This window comes from Lingula anatina, chromosome 1, assembly GCF_051362555.1.
Source record: "Lingula anatina isolate TDL-2025a chromosome 1, LinAna3.0, whole genome shotgun sequence".
Classification (NCBI taxonomy): Eukaryota; Metazoa; Brachiopoda; class Lingulata; order Lingulida; family Lingulidae; genus Lingula; species Lingula anatina.
In genome coordinates this window covers 43,353,679-43,377,180 of record NC_141767.1, presented here as the reverse complement: position 1 = coordinate 43,377,180, position 23,502 = coordinate 43,353,679, and the positions used below count along the sequence as shown (strand labels likewise).

The 23,502-nt window shown below is 36.1% G+C and overlaps 3 protein-coding genes across 5 annotated transcripts; 1 reads left to right on the top strand and 2 right to left on the bottom strand.

Annotated features, from left to right (window-relative positions):
• Positions 1–1,831: 1,831 nt before the first annotated feature.
• Positions 1,832–6,589, bottom strand: LOC106151552 (sodium-dependent glucose transporter 1A-like). Its single transcript, XM_013524883.2, has 4 exons — positions 6,451–6,589; positions 5,664–5,827; positions 3,836–4,121; positions 1,832–3,470 (listed from the first exon to the last, which is right to left on the bottom strand). The coding sequence occupies exons 2-4, from the start codon at positions 5,778–5,780 to the stop codon at positions 2,341–2,343; spliced, it is 1,533 nt and encodes a 510-aa protein (XP_013380337.2). The 5' UTR covers positions 5,781–5,827; positions 6,451–6,589; the 3' UTR covers positions 1,832–2,340.
• A 1,504-nt stretch (positions 6,590–8,093) lies between these two features.
• On the top strand, positions 8,094–11,806 carry LOC106151563 (U2 small nuclear ribonucleoprotein A'). Its single transcript, XM_013524896.3, has 8 exons — positions 8,094–8,366; positions 8,739–8,779; positions 9,204–9,310; positions 9,516–9,641; positions 9,869–9,971; positions 10,373–10,531; positions 10,771–10,864; positions 11,015–11,806. Exons 1-8 carry the CDS (start codon positions 8,285–8,287, stop codon positions 11,056–11,058), a joined length of 756 nt encoding a protein of 251 aa, XP_013380350.1. The 5' UTR covers positions 8,094–8,284; the 3' UTR covers positions 11,059–11,806.
• A 948-nt stretch (positions 11,807–12,754) lies between these two features.
• Positions 12,755–23,278, bottom strand: LOC106151546 (serine/threonine-protein kinase Nek8). 3 transcript variants are annotated; one of them, XM_087001921.1, is made up of 17 exons: positions 22,891–23,274; positions 22,074–22,279; positions 21,500–21,555; positions 21,121–21,297; positions 20,661–20,709; positions 20,409–20,491; positions 19,801–20,009; positions 19,440–19,540; positions 18,842–19,044; positions 18,484–18,628; positions 18,045–18,121; positions 17,636–17,753; positions 14,938–15,088; positions 14,507–14,661; positions 14,110–14,268; positions 13,478–13,636; positions 12,755–13,253 (listed from the first exon to the last, which is right to left on the bottom strand). In XM_087001921.1, exons 1-17 carry the CDS (start codon positions 22,944–22,946, stop codon positions 13,222–13,224), a joined length of 2,136 nt encoding a protein of 711 aa, XP_086858047.1. In that variant the 5' UTR covers positions 22,947–23,274; the 3' UTR covers positions 12,755–13,221. The 3 variants fall into 3 exon arrangements, with proteins under 3 accessions (XP_086858047.1, XP_086858048.1, XP_086858049.1); XM_087001922.1 differs by having other exon boundaries at positions 22,881–23,269; XM_087001923.1 differs by lacking the exon at positions 20,661–20,709 and having other exon boundaries at positions 20,409–20,513; positions 22,891–23,278.
• Between the last annotated feature and the right edge of the window lie 224 nt (positions 23,279–23,502).

The window sequence follows — 23,502 nt, the reverse complement described above, 5'->3', positions numbered from 1 at the left end:
GATGTTAAAGACAACTGCATCACTTCCATGGAAAAATTTCTCCCTCTCGAGAGTGAGGATACAATTTGAAACCGGACAGCGTAGCTTTTCAAACAAACGGTCAGTTCCTTTGGCAAAAAATCCCCATTCATCATTAAATAAAGTTATGATCTTTGTTTGGTTTTTTGTGTCGATAAATTGAGTGGTATCGTCAGGTCGATATATCGGTTTGGATTGCTTACTTCTTCCATTCAGATGTTTTCTCTCATGAATTGTTTTCTGCTCACCTACACGCAGCTCTTGAAGATATGTCAGATAAAGCACGGAGCTTGTCAGGATGAATATGCCCCATATCCACGTCTTTGATTTACACAATAACGCACTCAGTCCCATTTTCCGTTAAAATTGCAGCCCTTACTCTCCTTTTCACTCACAGAGCAGAGTTCATTTACAGCAGCTGTAAGTCGACTCAATCAAGCTATACATATGCTGGAATAAAATTGCAATATATGTGAATCAAGGTATGATAATATACAGTTATTTGTAATTTAACGTGTGAAAAGCCCGGAGCTGAGAAAAAATGATTCCAAACTCAATTTAACAAATCTAACAGCATACAACCAGCAGTTCTTAGCCAGAGTTCTTAGCCAGAGCAACCAATACTGGAACTTATCAGGTGAATATATGATGAAAGTGTACTTTGAATATCAATTATTGGAATTGTGTATCAGGATTTTGTACTGACTTTATAATACTTAACCTCATTCCATTATAAATTTCGATACATTGATCTGTCCTGCCTACTTTTTCCACTATGATGTTTTCTATCCTAAATTGCGTCCTGCTCACATACGCACAGCGGTTGAAGATATGTCAGATAAATCAGTTATCAGGATAGGTTATTGGATTTGCCCAAAATCCACGTCTTTGAATTACACAAAAATGAGAATATTTCCCATTAAAATTGTGGGTCTTACCTTCCTTTTCACTTAGCCAGGGAGCAGAGTTCATTACAACAGCTCTAAGCCTGTAAGGATTCGTGGACAGTTTTCTTAACCATCCTCAACCAAATTAGATAATTTTTGACGCCTCGTTTCTCTCTGATTGCCTCGCCTTATATTTGAACAGGTAACTCGGTGCTAGTGACCAGATGTAAATAAGGTGACGCTGTAGACAATTCCGTACACCCATTCATAGTTATATAGTAAATTTCCAATCAATTACCTTTATTGGAAAAATGCGTTCCCACATATGAGATTTCATTTCGTATCCATTGCCAACCTGTGTAAATTATATAGAGTACTGTATTAATTAAAGGCTTGTCACTATGACATAAATGATTTAAATTACAAATTACAATGAAGTAGGCCACAAATAGTGGTAGCCTATAATGGAAACATCCTAGTTTTAGGCTTCAAACCCAATTCTGTTAAACTTTTACCAATATTACTGATTATTTTACATGTATATTTGGCATATATAATACGATCTTATATCCGGGGATATCTGCATATCAACTTTTATTGTTTTATTTATTAAGAAAAAAATCAAAAGCACAAATGGACAGATACCCCAGGTGAATAATACAGCAGCAGGGGTAACAAGAAGTGGTTTAAAACGTTAGTAAAAATAGTGATAACATGGTTTTAAGTAACGAAAGAATCATTAGTTTCACTATTATATTCCGTTTATTCTTTTTGTCCATTAGGAAAAAGTTTGATTATTTGTGATAATACACAGCATTTTTAATGCGTTAGTTCTTAGTTACATTGTGTTTGGATCAGATTGTTCTTCTCTGTCACAATTGATCTTTTTAAATATTACATTTGGACTACAAAAATTATTTGCCATACATGTTTAAAGCTTTTATTCCCTCGAGTGTAGAGTTGATTATTCCTTTGCTTCTGATGCTGTTTTTAAGATGACGATGAATATGACTAGTCATTAAGATTTTTTCTCCATTTAAGGACACAAATAGCACAAGTATGCAAAAAGTGAACCTATTTACGAAATTTACCAAGCGTCTTTCATTCAAACTATATGAGACGATTGTAAAAGAATTGGCAATAATTGCATTGCGGTTATAAAAAGCAGCAATGTATGACTTGAAACAATAAGTTAACAATCGCAGTAACAGACTGAAAGAATTCATAAATAGTCTTCAATATAATTGCTGCTTAGTTATAACTTTGCAGTACATGTCAGTAAATTCAATTCATATTCTCCTGTTGGAACTGCTGAATGACCTTATCTAGTTTTGTCTCTTAAATCGGACACAACAGGCTAAAGTTTAAAAAAAAAGAGATTTTGCTTTACAATTCTTGACCTTCTTTGTGCGTGCGAGAATACTTTTACATAACTCTATATTAAGGCCGCCGCCGTCGTCGTAGATTCCGGTACAGTCGCCTTCGCTGCCTGAGACACGGGTAAATATCGTTCGCCGCGCCAGCGCGCTGCTAAATACAGAGCCAAATAAAGGACACTGTTAACGACAGAAGAGCTTAAACATATATAAATAAAGGACATCCCATTAACATGAAAAAAGTGTCCAATTAAGGGTGGGAAGACAAATTTACCAGCACCGCCACCAATACTAAATAGAGCAGATATTTTCCCAGAGATGTGTATGTACCGTTCTGCCCATGATATTCCAGCAGCATATAATGATGCCAGACCGATCCCAGACATTGCTGTACCGATCCACATAGCAAATTCAAACTTTTCAATTAGAAAAACCATAGCGAAGAGAGATGTGATTAATAGTAAAAGATCAGAGATAATCATTACGGAAGAATTTAAGAATTTCGAGACAATTATTGACACACCTCGCACAGCGGCAAGAGAGCCCCAATAAACTGTCGATAAATTGGCCGCTTTTTCTTTAGGCCAGTGAAGAACATCAAAGGCGAAAGTTGTGATAAAAGCTCCAAAGGCTATATCCAACCCAGCTATTAAAAGATAAAAAAATATTAATAAACAAAGGAAGGGAATCTTGAAGCGCAGAGAATGCGACCGTGTTTTCAGAGCAGTATCAGAACAATCTGATTGCCGTTTCTGATCTTGCCGTTTGTACGTGGAGCTATCGCTGTCCTGAAAACACGAAACAAAAAAGAAGATCGAGCATATGAACAAGTACGTGGTTATTGCGAAGAAAGCATACTGGATTCTGGATTCCGTCCACATGTCTTCCTCATTACCATCATCGCCCATATTATCAAACGAAATGTTATAAGTCCTCCCAGACACATAGGGTACTACATGGGCTGTATCAGTCTCATTACCCTCAGGATGCCACCGTGCCAGAGAAACGACGTCAATGAACGTTGTATTGTAGCGTGTTCCATTTTGTGGTAAACTAGATTTTCTTCCTGATAGCAAGGGATCGACCATAGCAGGGGCTAAAACGGCACCAATTCCAAATGCAAAATGTAGACTTTGCATGTATGGCCCGCTCTTCTTTCCCCATAGACTGAGGCAAAGGGCGTTCCCGCCTAAAAACAAAAATAAACAGTCAGTCTTAAAAAATTTTGTAAGGCGTGGAACACATGATATAATATTGTTCATGATTATATGATAACTAGTCTGTGATCGTCATTATAATATTTGGTCGAAGTACTGCAGATACAAAAATAAATAAATAAATAAATATAAATAAATAAATAAATAAATAAATAAATAAATCGAGTGCGCAGCTTTTGGCTCATAATGGCAATATTGAATTGATTTTCGTTGAGACGTATTTAACTGAACGGAATATATTCCAAGGAATTGTGCTGTTTTGATACATTGCTTTCAATAAATGGAACAAGTTTATTTGACAGTCTTTAACTCTTGAGTAAGTTCATATTTAAACAACCTGTGTCTAAGCATCCCATTGCTATTCCATGGACAGCAAGGGATGTCGCAAGTAGAGATATCTCTGTCGCAAAAGGTATCAGCAAAGTCGCAACCCCTGCCGCAGCCATAACCAATCCGAGGAACAACTGGTGGTTCGTATGGTCAAACAGTACGCCGCCAACTAGAGATCCAAGTAGATAACCCGCGGAACGACCGCTGAAGATGTAGGAGACGGTTTCTAGGGAGGCATGGACTTGTTTTCTCAGGTCGATTAATGTTGGACCGGGGACAGATACGCATAAACCCTGTTAAAAATAATATGATAATCAAATAATTAGTTTAATGAATTGAAATATTTTTAAAACAATTATTTTTTACATAAATGGGAGGCTCGAGTCCAATAATCTTATTTCCACCCTTGTCTCCCTTTATTGAGATAAAAGTTTTTTTTTTTTTTTTTTTTTTTTTTTTTTTTTTTTTTTTGCAAAATAACTAGTCGGCCTCTAGCAGAGAGCCAATGACTGAAAAAAATTGTAAAATGAAAAATTCTTCTTCGCGCTAATAGGCCCTTTACCAGAAAATCCTAATATTGAAATCTCAAAGATTCCTAAAACGACGGTCAATAGTGGATGACATTTAAGGAAAGAGTTTAAGAATGCGTTCACAATGAAACTATCGCAGTTCTAACTAACTCCGCGGGGCAGGCACAGATTTCAGATAACCGCTCTTTTAATGGTAAAATTGAGTTTATTACTGTGAAATATTAATCCCATACGAACAGTTGTTATCCATTTAATTTTACGATAGTGGCAAAAAGCAGGAAAAAAACACTCATACTGTAATTGAAAATACCGCTTTGAGGTATTCTAGCTTATGTGTGTGTTGTGTTTTTACTGGTTTTCTGTACCCGACCTTCATTGTCAGAGTCTTCTTTCTAATTTACCAGCATAATTTTTCTAGAACACGGTTAGATTTCTGTTCACCTGTGGATAAAACGCTTTTATTCATATCACACCGTGAGCTACTTGAACATCCATATTTGTTCAATCATTTGCATTTAAGAAGTTGAATTATGTTGAGTCCTGTTATACATGTTTATTCAATGTGTGGTTCATGACAGCTGATAGCAGTAAAACAAATAGATCTTCGTGGACCTCAATATTCATCAAAAACCTTGTATAGAAACGTTCGGCCTAGATAGATTTAAGCGTTTGCCATACAAAAGTCCCAAACAAAACTGCGGAACACTCGCCACTTCAGTATCCCTAAAAGGCAAGGGGGAAAGATATACTCATATATCAAAGTCCAAAAAAAAATTTACTGTGTTCTCCACAATATTACAGGGGGTGCTTGCTTCCCAACCTCTCTACGTGTCTAAATTTTACAGCTCTGAGTAGAGTTTGAGGTATCAAATTGGGGCATAAAAATCACTCTTGTACCCACAGAAAAATGTTTGACAATACTAAAATCTCCCCTGCAGCATTTTCGCAAGAGCCCTCGAGCGGTGAGCATATGTGGGGCCCCTGAAAAGGCAGTGAAAAGGGGAAAAGACTCACTCTTAGAGTTAAAAAGCATATTCCATACACTGAAGTCATGCAAGACAAATTACAAAATTTCAAACAAATTACTGTGGAAGTACCCTCTGATATCAGGAGCCTCTAAAATAGTAGACAAAATTGCAGGAAATCACCCAGTCAGCTCGTCTGGTCTTAGGTCACTACCCCGCTTATTCCTTGCACTTTTGAATTATCTGCTGATAACACACCAATAAAGATTTTGGAGCACTTGCATGGGATTCGAAGCAAATCAATATAGTTCTCAGCTTCAGGGTTTTAATATATACTTACTAAGCCTACAGCCGCCGAGCAAAGTAACAGTGTCTTAAAGGTTCTGTGGCTACCACAACAGGAGTTGCCGTGTCTATTTGTATCACGAGCATCATTGGTCTTTTCTTCGTCACCCATCTTTCATTTTTCTGTCGTATTATCTATATGCAGCACATTCGTTTATCCTAGAAAATGCGCAGTGGAGAGAATCGTTGGAAGGCAGCCGTGACATAATTAAAACACACGTACATGCGTTATGATTCTTTTTAAAAGAATTAAAATAAAATAAAAGAAAAATCAACCCAAATGCTTGTGTGCGTGGTAGGGCGTTGTTTGCCTAAATTTGGTGTTGTACTTGTAGACTACATGTAGCCTACATGTAGGTCCCATTTTTACTTCAACTCAGGGTAGGCCTATGTAAACAGCACGTTTTGGGGTAGTGGCATTTACGGGAAGTCTGAGGACAGTGGAAACTCGCCTCGCCAATATCAGCATGCCGCTATCGATACCGAAAGAGACATCAGAGACATGCTGATGGCAGAAAGATGGGTTTCCACTATTTTGGCTTTCCTCTGAAACTCACGGGGAAGGAAGTCGAAGAATAGATATTATTCATCACGTCAGAGGATCTATGCGTAAGACTGATGTTTCACAAAGTACAAAACGGCTAAACGAAAGGCTTATCTCAAATATAATATCACTCCTTTGTTTGTCTAACAAAAACGGCCAAACATGATGTCACGCTAATATTGATCCGCTCTTAATACATTGCATATCTTGGCAAAGCAATGTAGGCCTGCACACGTACCTGCTCAAAACGACCTTGCTCAATGCACAACAGACAACAGACGGCTGAGCTGGAAGAGACACAAGGCCGAAAACCAAGTAACCCCAGTTTGACATTGGGTTTACGATGAATGCCACGCGTTGCACTTATATGCGAGTGGCCTACTTCTTTCTATGCAATAAAAATAGCTCAAATGAATAATTCAGCACGCTTTTGCATAGAGCAATAAGCTTACCCTGGAAACGCCAGTCATGACCAGGTGACGTTTTATGAAGCACGCGCGTCGTTATGATGTCGCACGCCACATCGAGCTAAAACTGCTGCCATTGCGAAGTAGCCTACTTATAGTATTTCCTAATAGTTGAAAGCATATGACTTGACTTAATTCTTACATTTCTCTCTCTCTCTCTCTCTCTTTTTTATTTGTTTCTCCTGGGTGTTTTGTAAAAAGGTTAAATTGCCTAATTAATAATTTAATGTACTATCATATTTTATTTTAGGTTAAAACCTACCATATTATTTGAGCTTTCTGTTGTGCACCATGTAGGCCTATTGGACTCAACGAAACTGGATTGAGAAAAGATTCAAGTAATGTACGCTTTATGGTTTTAACCTCATGTAACTTCCTCTCCCAGAAAAAGGAATATAGAACAGGGATCGAAAGTAAAGATTTTTTTGAATTAGAATTTCAAAACCGCTCTGAAGCACAAGGGGCTCAGGGTAAAAAAGCCTGTTCTGTTTGTCGAGAATATGAGACGCAACATGTTGAATTCAGATAATTCATATCATTATACATTTTTTCGTAGAGTTCCCCAGTAACAATTAAGCTTTACCGATCAGAGCACAGCATTTTAACATTTGCAAATGCTAACTCGCATATAGACCTTTAAATTCGCGTATTTAATTAGAAGTATTGGTTACTATTAAAATACAAAAACTCCAGCCATTATAATATTAGGCGATTTCCATAAAGGCCTATGTGATGCCACTCTAAAGCTGTGTTTGTTGCACTTTACAACCAGTTTTTTAAACAAAAATTCACTTACTTATATTTTTCATGCTTTTGGCATTATATTAGCTTAACACACCTTCCAACCACAACCCCCAATTCTGCAAATTTCCAGTATGCTTTTACAAATAATCAAAAATCAAAACAACAACCATTTTTATCAATTTATTTTACCTTGGGTACACTGGTTTGGGGACTATGTGAAGAATATTTGTACAAAAAAAAAAAAAAAAAAAAAAAAAAAAAAAAAAAAAAAATACTGTACTTATGAGAAGGAAAAATAAACTTTTACATTTATTGTTAAATATTAAATAAGCTGAATTTCGGGGTTAGTGCCATATAATTCACCAATAAAAAATTACCATCAATTGGTTTTCTCATATTTCAAACCCAGAGATGACTTTTAATTTCTGATCTAGCCCCCCCTCCCTTTTGACTAGTCTAAAGCCGAGTGCGTTGCTATGGAATGTTATTTCTTGCAAATGTACCCTTTATGTAATATTCAATATTTGAACAGGAGTATTAGTAAGATCACTTAAGACAGGATGTCTCTGAGATCTAGGCCTATGTACGGTTTTTTGTATTTGATCTTGGCGTTTCTTGTAAAGCGCCATCTTTGGTTTTTTTAAATGAACAAGGTTCAAGCACTGCGCATGTGCAGACGTTTCCACCGCGCACCACGCTTTTGTACTCTGCTCTGTTTGCTGGTAGCTTGCTGTTTCTTTGGTAAAATTCTATAGTTAAAAATGTCTAGATTATCTTAATACTATCTAAGTAATTGTTGAACAAACTTAAAAAGTAGCGCCGTTTTATTTTGTCTAAAAGAACGCCAAACACGTCTAAAATATGGTAAAATTGACGGCAGATCTGATCGAGCAAGCAGCACAGTACACGAACCCAGTGAGAGACAGAGAACTAGATTTAAGAGGTAGACATTTAACATTTTCGTGATTAATAATGAAACATGTAAAGCATTGGAAGTGATAGTTTACTCAATAATGGATTTGTATACGTAATAAATTATTTCATGAAGTGGAGGCATTTAGTGTGTGTGTGTGTGGGGGGGGGGGGGGGGGTTAAGACACTCGACAGTGTAAAGATGACGGTTGGGTATTTAACTTTACAGTACTGTTGACTAGAATATTTTAACGGCTTTTAAAGGAAACTCATGCAATAAGTACTTAAGTTGTCATCTTTTAAATGTTTGCACCAGACATGAAGTAGTATTCGATTGTTCAGGTGAGTCTGTCAGACAGATCTGCATGTTTATCACTCTTTTCTTTGTCTGTTTTTCTTCCAGGATACAAAATTCCAGTCATTGAAAATCTTGGTGCTTCCTTGGTAAGCAAATATGAAAATTTAAGTTTCAAATGAATTGCAAAAATACGGGATATAATGCCATTCAAGGTGTCATCTACCCCTGTGACTTCATTAGTAACTTTTCCACAATTTTCTGTTTTCTGTCTGCGTGTACATACCCTAAAAATGCCCATGGTTTTGACCATTTTTAGTTGCTAAGTGGTTACTTTGCATTTGTGTACCTAAGCTAACTATTCTTACCAGAAGTGAATAGCATCTGCCCAGAATTTACCTGGTTTTTTTTTTTTTTTTTTTTTTTTTTTTTTTTTTTTTTTGCAACATAAATGAAATATAACACTGAGGCATCTGACTTTTATTGCTATGTAACAGATTGGTCAAATTTTTTCAAGTGTTACATAAAGATATTAGCTTTTTCTATGTTTTTTTTTTTTTTTTTTACTTACAGGATCAATTTGATACCATAGATCTGTCAGACAATGAAATCCGCAAACTAGATGGATTTCCACTTCTCAAAAGACTGAAATCTCTTTTGGTGAATAACAATAGAGTGGCGTGAGTAGCATGATTTTTGAACATTTGTTTTTCATAATTTATAATAGATGTTTATGTTGTTGATATCCATACAATTTTTACAAAACATATTATGCAGTTGCTATACTCTACAGAAAACTTTGTCAAGATATTTGCTTGCATTCCCAAAATTAATTTTCATTGAAAGAAATAGATGCAAACTTTTCATGTTTACTTTTTGATGTAGGAGGATAGCTGAAGATTTAGAAGAATGTTTACCCAGTCTAGAAAGTCTGATATTGACCAATAATAGCATCCAGGAACTGGGTGATCTGGATACTCTGGCATCTGTTAAAACACTCAGGACACTAAGGTAATTGAATAGTAGACTCACATTTGTTACTACTATGTAAATGTGTGTGACAGTTAGGCCAGTTTTTCTTTTTTTTTTTGTTTTATCTGCTTTCAAGATTTATCTAAGGAGAAAAACATTTATGTCTTGATAGAAAATCTGCAAGTTAACGATTTTAGAAAAATCTTTCGAAAAAAAATTTTTGATGGATGTTGGTTTATTTGCACCACTGTCCGATTTATTTGCAGCCTCATGAGGAATCCAGTAACAACCAAGAAACACTACAGATTATATGTTATTCACAAGTTACCACAGATCAGATTACTAGATTTCCAGAAAGTGCGTCTAAGGGTAAGAATTTTGTGGTACAACAAGGTGCACAACAGATTTGAAAGAAAATGTTATGGTTATGTTATGGTTTAAAGTTTTTTAAGTACATTTTATGAAAAAAAATTGTGAGATATTAAATCAAAGATTGTTATATATGTAAAATGGTCTGAATGGTAGTATGCATGTTATGTAAAACTTAGGGATGTGTTTTCTGGAGACACTATGCTATTGTTGTGACAGATTCCATTTTATTCTCCTGTTAAACTATCTAGAAATACAGTTGATCACAAAAAGTAGAACCCAATCATAGTTTGTATGGTTTTAAAGTGACCATGGGTGATTGTTACTGCCCTTCTAGAACAGTTACGTAGTTGTGTACACATGGGGAATTATATAATGGTAGGGTACATTTTTTTACTCAGGAAAGAGAAGCAGCAGGCCGCATGTTCAAAGGCAAGCGTGGTCAGGCATTAGCCAAGGAGATTGGCAAGAGGAGCAAGACCTTTGTGCCTGGTGGTCAGCTACCTGAAGTGACCAAGAAACCCACAGGTCCTTCAAAAGAAGACGTGGATGCAATTAAGGTCAGTACAATAAAACAGTTGGTTTCTTTTTATCAAGATCACTGCTTCACATGTCTGCACTTTATAAAATAGAAGCAACTGAACAGCATTATGTACTGCATTGTCAGGCTTTGTATTCAATTAGATAGGCTCTAAAGTACACAAATATTACCAGCAGAAGAACACACATACTGATGGTGTCCTAGAGTAACTATTTAGTATATGACATTAAAAAATAAATACTTGTCAATTTTGGCCAGGCTGCCATTGCCAGAGCTTCAACATTGGAAGAGGTGGAGAGATTAAATCAAATGCTAAGAACGGGACAAATACCAGGGAGAGAATTCAGGAGAGGTAAGTCTGGTTTGTTAAAATAGTACTGGTTGATGTTGATGAAATGTACGATTTTAAATGTTGTTTGTCATAAGCTTTTTAGAAATACATTAAATGATGACTTATTATTTTTAGGATTCCTTGTTATAAGCATATAAACTTATTTTGCAGATTTTGGGGAAGAGGAAATGGAAACAGAAATGAATGGAAATTGAAAGAAGAATTGAACATAAAACAATGGCAGATGAATTTTGGACGGCTATGTTAAAATTATACATTTATTGACATGCAGTAGATTAAATATTTTTTCTTTAGATGTGTATATTTAAAATTATTAGTGCCAGCTTTTGGTAAAAAAAAAGTAAATTAAATGTTCCTGGCACTATTTCAACTCCACAGGTAAGTATTTACAACATAGTGGAGACCTAAAGCATCTCTAGCTTGCTATTTTACTGCATACAAATTGGGTTTTAATGAACATTTTTCTGTTTTAACCAACTTTAGGTACGCCAGGTCAACCCATCCCAACTGGATTTGAAAAAAAAAATTGAAATACAAATGATAAGAACTGAATACTACTGGGTCTAGCCTTATGGCTTGTGGTGGTGTTACATTAAGTAGCAATGTTATTATGTCTGACTTTCCTTGGTTAATGAACTACCATTAAGTCCAATTTATATCAGATACTCTTCTGCACATGATAAGAACAGATTTCCACTATGCTGGTCTTGGCTAAGTGGTTGTTAATGCTTTACAACTGTATTAACCATTTTTTCATACATTTCAGTTATTGGCTGATAAGAACAATAGTGCTACAAGTATTGAGTTATAAAAATTGGATCATCTTGGTTAAGCTAAACTTGTTAAATCTGTGTGCATTATAGAAAAGAAAGAACAGATTTTGTCTGTAACAATAGGTTTGAGAGGCAGATATTGTGAATAAAATATTAATTTTGTACATTATACTGTAACCTTTTGTTTTTCTTCATAGTCAGAAACTTGGGGCGCATTCCCATAGATTTTAGATCGATCTATCCCCGTGGGGAGTCTCACTATATTACTGTCAGATAATCCGGCTTAAATGTCCGTCTTGCTTACTATAAGCTGTAAGGGGGTAATTAACTTTCGTGCCTGCTTGGCTGACAGCTATTTAGCGTGAACCCCCAGGGAGTTAGGTCGATCTAGTTGAATCGATCTAATCTCTGGGAATGGGGTCTAAAATTGCCTACCCTTAAACATACACCAGGGGCCTTGTATGTATTGTATTGCTATGTTCTACCCATGCCCAAAACTGCGATTGATATTGGCCGATGCATGACTAACAAATTTATTATTTTGTACGATATGCCCAACAAAGATGTAGCATTAGCTGATCAGTGTTGATCTCTGCCAATGTGCACAGCTGTAAGTATAGATAACTGTCCTGACCTCTATATCGAGTTTCGGTGATCTACACAAAACCGTGCCCATTGTACAGCGCAATTTTAAATTCCTTTGCCGAGGCTATTAGGCTCCATGCTTAACACTGTTTCACATACTTAACACCGTTTTCTGTGCTGTGTGTGTATGTGTGTATATGTGTATATATATATATATATATATATGATAGGCCAGAAAAGGTATCATTTGTGTACACTGGCAGTAAACTTGTGGCAACCCAGTCTTGCTGCAATGAAAGCACATTTCCAACAAGGTTAACCATTCCTCAGAGATCCCAGTTTATGGAGTATGCCACATGTGCACTTAATGGTTAATGTTTGCAGAGAATTTTGACAGCTTCCAATTCTTGCAGACAAACTCTATCTACTATCAGCATGTCTCCTTTGAAATCTTGGACTAAAACTTGTGTATTAATAATGAGTGCTTGTTAATCCATGATTTGCAAAAAAAATAGACTTCTAAAAACTCCACTTCAAAAAAGAAATAAATTTATTACAAAAAAAATTAAATATGTAGAATTAAAATAAACATCTTAAATGAATACTTAATAACTTCAAAGCACTGCTTTGCAGCACTGAACTAAGTGTAAACAATACATTCTCATCCATTAGTAATGTAAGAAATTGTAGATTGTCTAACAGCATTGCACTGACCATATTGCAAAAAGTGCAACACATGACAAATATTGGTATTCTAACAATTCTACTAAAAAATTCTAAATTTACAGCAATGTGAGATATGAACTGTGATAAAGATAACTGCACAATAGCAGCTGGGCAGTTTTATTATTTATTTGGCATTGGGGCATGGGAACTAAAATAGCTGCAGCAACCCTTTTGTGGAATTGCCCAAGTGGTACTTGCATGGGATTCTTCATGCTCTGGCGCATCTCTACAACAAAAAACTTCCCAGTGAAAGAGGCAGCTTTGAGTACATAATTATTCTCTGGGAGTGCCAGGCTGCTGCACAGCTGTAAAGAAAACCAATTTTATCATAGTGTGCAAAAGAGTCCATAAGAATTATTATGTATCTTACTTTTATGAAATTTTCTTCACTGTACTGAATTTCAACTGTTTTTTTAAAGCTCAACAAACAAAGCAAACCCTGTAATCTCATAACAAAGCAGAGTTGCGACAAGCAAACAGAAGATAGTGCGGCTACTTTTGAAATCAAGATGATTATAATATCACTCACGGCATGTAGCTAGCAAAGTATTTCCATGGCAACATGACACAGATGTGACATTAAATCTGTCTTGATCAGTAAAAGTAATGGGTTGTGGGATATCAGTGATGTCCCCAGATCTCCCCAGACGTCCACGGGCTGCCTTGCCCCAGGAGTACACAATACCACCTGAAAAATATGCCAATATTGATACATGTACCTACTGCAGTGGGGGCTCTAATATTTTAAAGAATTTTAGCCACCACAGATGTCCTCACATTTCTGCCATTGCATAGTATAATCATATTTGAGTCTTAACTGGTGCTGTGTTTCTGTGTACCCACATTTATTGTTAATTTACGCGGAAATTTAAAATATGTAGCTTTTGTTTATTTAAATGGTGTTTTTACCCAGATTCTGGAAATATACCACCTGTCTGTTGACAAAAGGTTACATTTACCTTATCCCATGAGTGGAAACACGCAAGACACTTAGCTCTTCACACATGCTTTTGTTCTTAGAAATTGCCATTCCATATCTTTTCATTTCTTTTAGATTTTTAGTGATCTCTTTTTATATTCACTATTGTTTTTATTAAACTAATTAGTTGCAAGCATACAGTACATAATAGCATTTGGCTGCCATTCTAAAACTATACAAACCTTCTGCAACAGCCACTGAAAATGTGTCTCCGCCTGCTACCATAGTAACTGGGACCCCTTGAAGAGCAGGGATTTTCTCTGGATAACCATCAGTGGGTCTTTTGTTATATCCTAACTGGCCAAATTGGTTACTACCAAAGCTGTAGCACTCTCCTTGTTCTACAATGACCATGGAGATGGATTAAATGTATGTTTTTATGAAAATCTATAATTTATATTCCAACAAAGCTTTAAAAGTCAAGAAGTAATAAAGAAAGAAAAAGATCAAGTTACAGTGATTTCGAGAAAATCTGTTTTACACAAATGCTGCATTATAAGCACACAAAAAATACTATCAAAACTTTTACATAACACCAGACAGTATCAAACTAAATCTAGCAAGACTTCTATTCCTTACCTGTAATGACAATAGTATGTGAGGTCCCCATGGCCACCTGTTTGATAGGGGTATTGACCAGAGGTGGTGTGGACACTGGGGTAAATGTGTGGACTTCTTCTATGTGTCTCAGTGACCCTCCACTGCCAGCAGTGTCCAAGGCTAGCTTGTTATATCTGAAATAAGTTCCAGACATACTTATTTTGCTCATTTGTAAGAATGTCATATAATACTGTATTCGTAAATCTCAACAGAATACATGATGAATTACATAATATTATGTGGCGATGATGAGAAAAATCAGAAGTGGTTGTAAGTACTTGCTTCACTGAAAGTGGCAATTATATACATAATGCTGCTATTAATTCCTTGTACCAGTCTCTCTTTTTGCCATGCAAAATGATTTTTTTTTATTTAAGAACTTTTCCCTGATCAGGCTGCTGCTTTAATACCTGTTATTACCACAGCACAACAACTTGTTTTCCACTGTCAGCAGCATGGAACAATCCACCCCACATTGTACAGAGCAGGGCTGCTCAGTCTCTTCAAAGCCAACTTGCTGAGGCAAGGAATGAGATTCTTGTGTACCCAGTCCAAGGCGACCTTGTACAAAGAAGAGTTGTAGACATTTGCAAAAATTTATACATTCATAATTTTTTTCATATTGAAAGTTCACAATTTCGGCACATTTCAACAAAAAGAAGTTTTAGAATTGAAAAATGTGTGCCATTAAAACAGCTTGTGTGCATGCATATGCTTGTTTATAACTGAAAAATATTAAATGTATTTCATGATACTAAATATTCACTTCCTAATATCACCAATCAAAGTTAACTCCAACATTATATAACTTAAGGTACGGATGTACCCAAATATAGCTAAAAATCGTCATTTTTGGTTTTTTATGTCTAATTATTGGTTAAATGTGTATCTAACGTTTAACAGAATAAAATTTTTACATTTTGAACAAAAAATATGTTTTTTCTGAGGATTCTGATGCTGCACACATCGGCACCGGTGGCCTGGTCTATGCCCCGCCTTCGTTGTCAAGGGCCGTTGGCATGGGTTAACTCGGTGGGCGGACCTTAGCAGCATCAGTACGTCTAGGGAAACAATAGAACAGGGATGCGCCATGTCCCCTTTGTCATAAACAGCGATCGGCAAAGCAGTGCCTATTGTTCCGCTTAAGCTGTTTTGATAGTCACTCTTGATTGTGATCAGCGCTAAGATGAATCTTTTCCGACACATTGGATTTGCTCGAAATACGTGTTCTCCCTTGAATATTGCTTATTGTTACACGCGCTCTTTCGATTTTCTTGTTAACTTTTTGAGATACGCAAAAAAAAGAAGAAAAGTCCGTTGCTTGCTACCCGTGACAACAATCGTCACACTTTCTATCCATTTTCGACAACAGCTCGATGCAGTTGTTAGATTTTTAAAATCTTAACATGGGCGTAACTAGGCATACGCACAGATGCACTGTGCGTACAATTTTTGGCCAACCATGATATTATTTCATATAAATTTAGTGTATTTTTCACGGAATATAAAGAAATCCTCTGCTTATTAAAGTCACCTGTATGAACAAATCCTTTGTATCAATTGTATAGGCACAAATGTTCTGCCCCCCCCCCCCCCCCCACCCCCCGGTCTTGCCTGAAACCTTAACAAGTTTTATCTTTATCGTCCATCTAACTGGAACTTCCTTTACCTCTTAATTGGAGGGCTCAGTGGCCCACAACTCTCCTGAAGCCTCGCTGGCGATATTTAGCTCAGGTAAATATCTACTCGAGTGTTATTTTCAAAGAGCAGCTCCCGCAACCCTGAGGGCACTAGATAAAATCTGGACACCAGGTTTTATAAGGAGCTAGAGAAACAAAGGAAGGATTTTTCCTGCAAAGCGTCAAAGTATTTTGAAACGGAGTTGACCCAGCTTTTTTCTTCAACAATTATCGCAGAATTTTTCCTGGCTCACCCATTTTTAGACATTTCCTCTAACAAAAGCTTTTTGGTTGTGTCTATTTCTTGTTGTTGATTGTCCGATCGGCGTCCTGTAACACGACCCTGTTTTCGAACCATTTTTCGCTTGGCGAATGTGAACAAGACTGCCTGCGATGCTGCTATTGTGTGCACATCCTAGAGCGCATCCCTAACACTTTCCCCGACGGCAATTGACGTGGCCACTGATTGCTTGAGTCATTAGGGCTTACTTGATTGCCTGTCAATCATTCTGGCAGTGCTAGCAGTAACCCCTTGAAGTTACTAACAGGAGGTGAGATTGATACAAAAATAAGATTTTTTGACATCCAAATGCATGCAAACAAGCTAATTTCAACCGGCAATAGAGTACCCATCTTCGCGATCGTCAGAACGATAACAGGTAAAGCTGTCAACAATTTAATTTGCTAATTTGGACAATTAACCTCCCTGAAAGGGTTTTTGCTCGTTTTCTTTGCTTTCAATATTGACGAGATAGCGTTATCTTAGCAAGCTATAACTGTCTACCTGTACACCTGAGGGAGACCAAATTCACCATGCTAATTATGAAAAGTATGCACTAAAAGTGCTTTTTAAGAAATTTTGATTGATCCTCTCTTTTCTAATTTATAGACTTTGAAAGTGAAAATTCCCTAATATTTTGATGTAATTTCACGTTTTTATAGATAAAATCAACAATAAGTGTCTGAAGAAAGATCCCTGACTCCATGCTGTAGTACTTTGTTCAAGTGTTAAAATGCCATCAAAAGCAAGTTTATAGCTGTCCAGGTGCCTGAAAAAATCAGGTGTATAAAAATGGTGTTTTTGTCCCCAAAATCCCAATATTACGTCACACGATGAAGTTAGAGCTGTGTTCCAAGCATAATTAGATATTTTGAAGATACATTAAGTGAATGTGACAGGAATAAAAAAACCAAGACTTTTATTTTAAGAGAAAATCTCAGACCTACATTCCCACCTTAAGGCTTTTGTTTCATGTTGAAAATATTCAGTCAAGGAAACATAGAAAAATAAACAAGGGGAAACCATCTCTGAATTTTACCAGTTTCTGAGTATGGCATAGAAATTCAAAATTGTTCTAAATTCTCTTTAACAAAAACCAAGAAAAAATCTCGTAGGAAGAAAATTTTAATTCATGATATTCCTGCTCACCATTGTCTCCTCTTCCCCAGGCAAACACCTCGTGGTCATTAGTCACTGCTAACACGTGGCAGGCCCCACAGGATACCTGGACCACCTCATAACCAAGCAGTGCCTCCACAATTTTAGCCTGTTAGAATTAAAAGAAATTTAAATGTGCTGACCACGTGGGTGATAACATACACTGCAATTTTGAGTACCAACTGCATTACTCATGACATTATGAACACAACAGTACACAAACAGACAATGTAATTGATGTAAAATTGAAAAGCAATGTCCACTTTTATTAAATTCAATTACTGTTACTTAAATTAACAAAACTACTCCGACTAATTTCATGGACAGCAAAAGGTAAATTCTGATTAATGGCATTCAGTAATAACAAATTTTTCTGGAAAAAAAATTTTTCACGTTTTACCTGTGATACATCATTGAAATTGCCATGACCCAAGCAGCCATTGGCCCCACTTCCAAATGTCATCAAAATGCCTCGATCTGAAATGGTCAAGAATAGTGCGAAATCTCAACAAGGATATTCATATTATACCCTAAAGAGCTGCAATATTCCTGATATAAGTTATTTGAAATTGGTAGATTTTAATTATTGGCAGCATTTAATAATACAGAATTTTTATAAAATTTCTTCCAGTTGAAAGTCAGGAATTAAAATTTCACAGAATTTTATACAAGTTAGCCAGCTCTACACATTTATGTATAATTCATGTGCTCTTCTATCTATATTTGATATGGGATATATACTGTTGTAAATAATACTGAATCAAACAAAACACTAAGTCATTCAGAGAACTGAAATGTTAGCAGTCATTTTTTATATTGACACAGACTGGACAACTCACCAGTGAGACAAGCTGTAAAGAGGTCCCCACATGCAACATGCTGTATTGTGACAGCTGACTGTCCCTCCAGATACCTGGGGACAAATGCTGGCACCTGGCCCTCTGTGGCACCTGGCAGCATGCTGTCCGTGCCTACTGTGGGAGCCTGCAAAGGGAGAAAATGACCTTAAGTGGACATAAATGTGGCAATAGTGCACTATCAGTTAAAAGTGAGCTATGAAAATTACAAAGTGCACACACAGGGCAAATAAAAAATCTCAGAAAACTATTGAATACAAAAGACAATGTTTCTTATAATTCCATGTCAGCCTTAATTCAACTTCTGGCATGCCTAGATGCACATTGCCTTTTCCCTTACCTCCCACACAAACAGCCTCCCATTTTTCGTCACAGCAGCTTTTTGTGTTCTCCCAATAGAAACTTCTTCCACTTGTGTGTCACTGCTTGGCAGGGGGAGTAACATAGGAGAAGATATTCCACTACCCCAGTAATACACTGAACACAGGACTGGGGGCTTGGGAAGACCCCCACTGGAGTCCATTACAAGACTGGCCAGGGATTCTGAAAGAGAAAAAATTATATCAAGGAGAATTTTGTTAGTAAACAATTGTTTTTTTTTACTTAGGATGAATATTTTATGGACTGAACTACAGTATAATTTTCTTGGGCAACACTATTTTTTTAAATTTTTGTAAACATCTGACAGAGATTGATTCTGACAACATTCACTTGTGTAACCATCAGTTGTTTTACAAGCATCTCTGAGTCGGTGAAGTAAGTTTACCAAATAACCATGTACACAAAATGAACCTGACGTGTTCATATAATCTTCATATGGCGTTAAGAGTCTAAACTATTATCAACAACAATATTATATGAAAAGTTAATTGTAGTTAATGAAAGTTCACCTAGACGATAAGGCAAACAGAATACATCAAGTTTGAATAGCACATTACCTCTAGTAGCACTGCCAGGTCTTGGCGAGAGTTTCCCACCTCCCCCACCTCCTGTAGCTCCCCTAGCCTGACCTGGGAGACTGGACAGGGGACTTTGGACCCTAAAAAAATGTCAGTGTGGTGATAAGGTTTTGCCATCTGTCTGGCTACTAGAACATTTTAAAGACATCATATTTGGGTTATGTTTCTTCACTTAAAAATATCCTTTCATAAAATCTCCAAACTGTATATAAGTCGAAATAAAAACTTTCACACAGTGACACGACTTTGCTAAAATAAGTACACAAACTCACCCATACATAAGGTGAAACCCATGCCATGTACCAGGCTAAAAAGAAGTTCTTTGGACAAATAATAATACCTAGTGCATGGTAGCATTCCAATGTCAGTATACAGGTTCATCAGTGAATTGATGAGTATAGGCTGCACCATTATTTGGTTGATATGCGGTCTTTTGTTAGGATCCAAATGGAGCATACTAAGGATCAGGGACTGAAGTTCTTTGCTGTATTTATCGGATATGGGAGAAAATGTTCCCCTCATTATCTTCAGTATTAATGCTGGCAGGTTCTATAATAAACAGAAAAAAATAACAATAATCCATTTATAGAAACAACATGAGAAACTAAATTCATGTCTTTTACAAAAAATCAAATTTTATAGTCATTGTAAAATATAGCACTTTGACATCAATGAAATTGTGACTGCAATGATGCAAACAGGGTACATAATTGATTATCTTCAAACTAAACAATCATCAAGTTTAGTTCTCACAAATATTAAACTAAAAATTATGGACCAGAACATTCAGAAGGGATCTTATCTACCATGCATAGCATTCATTGTATACTACCAGTATAATACTACAGTAGTCATTAATTCTGTTAATGTCAAACATTTTTGTGCTCAATGAATTGTTGCTATTAATGAAATCACTTTCATAATTAATTTTTTTTCAATGTGTCTAACCTGCGCTTCAAATGCTCTCTTCAGACTGGCAAGTTCATACAGAACACATCCCAATGCCCAGATGTCGCTCTTCTGGTTGTATGTAATCAATGTTAAAGTCACTGTCTGTATTATGCAGAGAAACAAAATCAAATTTTTTCCTCTTTCTAAAAATATCTTCAATTATCAAAAATCAAAAAGTCTGGGAAAGGTAAACTCTTAATTCCATAACATGTAAGAACCATATAAAAATCGTAATTTATAAAGGATATGGTTTTCCTTCACATAGCTCTGGAGATATGTAACATGGTGTTCCTACCACCTGAAAAATATGGAGCATGATTCTAAAAGAGACAAATCATGTTTCTCCTAAAATTCTACATACCAGCAGTAAAGTTTTCATTGAGTTTTTTTCTGTTAGTGTGCTTTGAAGCTGCACAGTATTTCCAAATATATTATTTATAACACCATTAGCTCTGTGGTCATTACAGTGCATCATACAGTGTTCAGTATGTGCTGCTATAGGTCTATCAGTATCAAACAAGAACTACATGAAATGGAGCTTGTTTGAAGATAATAATTATTAATGTGCTTACAACCTGATATATCATTGACATAAATCTAAGGGCTCATTCCCACTGAAACTATCAGTCTACATAGATCGATCCACCCATGTGAGGACTCTCACTGAATGCAATCAGTGTAACATGCTACTGCTTCCTTCTTTACTTACACTGTATGCTTTACTTTTACTGCTTAGTACTTTTGAAATCCCAAAATCACCAATTTTCACCACTTCTTTCTTTTTGTCCAGCAGAATATTTTGGGTCTTGAGATCCCTGTGTAAAATCTGTTTGGAATGTACATGTTGTAGGGACAGCAGCATTTGGGCAAAATAGTGCAGTATTTGCTGAAAAGATAAAAATAAGCCAGGAACTATTAAATTTTGGTGTGACAAACCACTAAAGTAATATGCTGTCTTATTGATATGGTTCTAAAGAATAAGACCATATTTTTAGTATATGTAAATGAATCTTATTGCTTCCTGGGTATACATTTAGCTAATCAATAGAGGTAACTATTTCATTCACATTTGCTCATTTCACAGTTACCTCCTCTTCCAGCAAATTGTCCCCCTTTTGTTGTAAATAGTCATACAAAGTCCCACCTAAAAATGATAAATAAACAGCTAAAACGATTAAATTCCTACTTTTCACTAATTCAATAAGATATTAATAGCATGAATATGATAGCTGAATTTAAAAAACTTGACTCACGATCACAAAATTCAGTATAATCAATATGAAAACCCTAATTAAAAACAGGCTATACAGTTTATAATGAGAATATCTCCTAAACCATGATTATAGTCAGGTTGGGTTGACCTACCCTCTGCTCCCAATGGAGCCGAGATTTAATGACTATACCCCCGCAGGGATGACGCATGGGGAGGCGTGTGAGAGGCGGAGAGACTATTAAAAGATTAGGTGGTTTTCCTTTCATGTACGTCCGCCATATTTAGGTCGTGGCTTTGTAGAGCCATGGCTCAACTCGATGTGAATGCGGCCTAAGCAGGCTAGCTGTCTGGAGATGATAAGCTCAGCATACAAGTACTGTAAGTAAGAAATCTAATTCCTGTGCCCTTAGTTGTTGTTTGTTAACCCAACTTATTACGGTCTCATTTACCTTGTGCATATTCCATTACAATCATCAAAGCCTTATCTTCCAGAAAGTTCTCGTAATATTCTATGATATTAGGGTGGTCTAGCATGGAGAGAACTTTCACTTCATTCAGTGCAGACTGACGCTCATCTTTAGTCATTTGTTCAACAGGGATCTCTTTGATGATGATCAATTTCCTGTCGCTAATTCTTTTGCAAAGATGCACTGTACTAGAAACAAAATTAAAGCGCATTAAATTAGTGTTGCTTGGTCAAAATTTAAATAGACTAGTTTTTGCTTAAATGTTGTACAATAAAACTGATCAACAGCTTAAAAATTATGCAGTGTGAAACAACATATGATTATTTAGAAAATACTGCTTTTGTGATCTTTACACTAGTACTATCAGACATGAGCCTAGGTTTAAAAAAAAAAAAAAACTCTGAACATTTATCATGGTACCCAACACCTAACCTTGACGAATCTCAGAAACCATCAGAATTGAATTAAAAAATGCAGAATTCCGCTAACTATTGGTATTACATGTACCAGCAACTTAATTTGCCAGTGATGTTTTCAAAGTATTAGTATTCCAATAGATTAATAAAAACTGTAAGAAGCATTCAATTTTCTTCTATAAAAGCTCATTTTCAAGTAAATTATGAGAAACCTAAAAGATTGGTTTTAAAAAACCCTCATTCTCAAACGTATATACACCAGTAGTGGTTTCTTTAGACGTATATGGACAGATACAAATGTATGTCACCAAGAAAAGTATTCATAATAATATGAAAGGAAAATGATCAAGTGGAGTATATCCCATATCATTACCCATATGCACCTCTTCCTACGACTCGTATTCTTTGGTATTTTTCCATGCTTCCAGACAAAGGACATCTAAACCACCGGCAAAAACAGATCTATGGCATTTTAAACGTTTTGACCTGGTCACACCAGTCTAACTTCATGCTGATCACGCATGCTGGCACAAAATAAACCGCACTGACATTTTGTCAACACACAAGATATATAGGTGGCAGGGAGATCAAGACAAGCACAACTCGAAACTTTCAATAATCAATCGGTAGCTTCAGTCGGTAATAAATTATTAACTAATCAGAACCAATTTATCGAAATTTATGTGTTTGAAACTGTGTGGAATATGTAAAGTTAGTTTTGAAAAATGGTCCACAAAAAAGTAAAAGGTATCCAGTTCGTAATTTTCCCTTTGAACAGAAACTTCAAGAGGACTTTTTTATACGCATGACAGTCCCTGCACTTGGATTCTACGCTTTAAGACTTTTTATAAATCATTTGGTTCTAAATAACTGACCATTAGTAAGACCTCCATATCTTACTGTACATCAATGAAGAAATATCAACATCAGGATATTTGAGGGGTTTTATTGTTTTAGTGCTCTGAACAGGGAAAGATTTCAAGCTTACAAGGATA

Coding starts and splice junctions, on each gene's coding strand:
- LOC106151546 (XM_087001921.1), bottom strand. CDS start 22,946: ATGTCCTTTGTCTGGAAGCATGGAAAAATACCAAAGAATACGAGTCGT. Junction 22,280..22,890: donor AATACGAGTCGTAGGAAGAG/GTGCATATGGGT, acceptor TTTTGTTTCTAG/TACAGTGCATCTTTGCAAAA. Junction 18,122..18,483: donor CTTTACAGCTTGTCTCACTG/GTGAGTTGTCCA, acceptor TGACCATTTCAG/ATCGAGGCATTTTGATGACA.
- LOC106151563 (XM_013524896.3), top strand. CDS start 8,285: ATGGTAAAATTGACGGCAGATCTGATCGAGCAAGCAGCACAGTACACG. Junction 9,642..9,868: donor AAAACACTCAGGACACTAAG/GTAATTGAATAG, acceptor ATTTATTTGCAG/CCTCATGAGGAATCCAGTAA. Junction 10,865..11,014: donor AGGGAGAGAATTCAGGAGAG/GTAAGTCTGGTT, acceptor CTTATTTTGCAG/ATTTTGGGGAAGAGGAAATG.
- LOC106151552 (XM_013524883.2), bottom strand. CDS start 5,780: ATGGGTGACGAAGAAAAGACCAATGATGCTCGTGATACAAATAGACAC. Junction 4,122..5,663: donor GCTCGGCGGCTGTAGGCTTA/GTAAGTATATAT, acceptor TATTTTTAACAG/GGTTTATGCGTATCTGTCCC. Junction 3,471..3,835: donor AATGGGATGCTTAGACACAG/GTTGTTTAAATA, acceptor TTTTGTTTTTAG/GCGGGAACGCCCTTTGCCTC.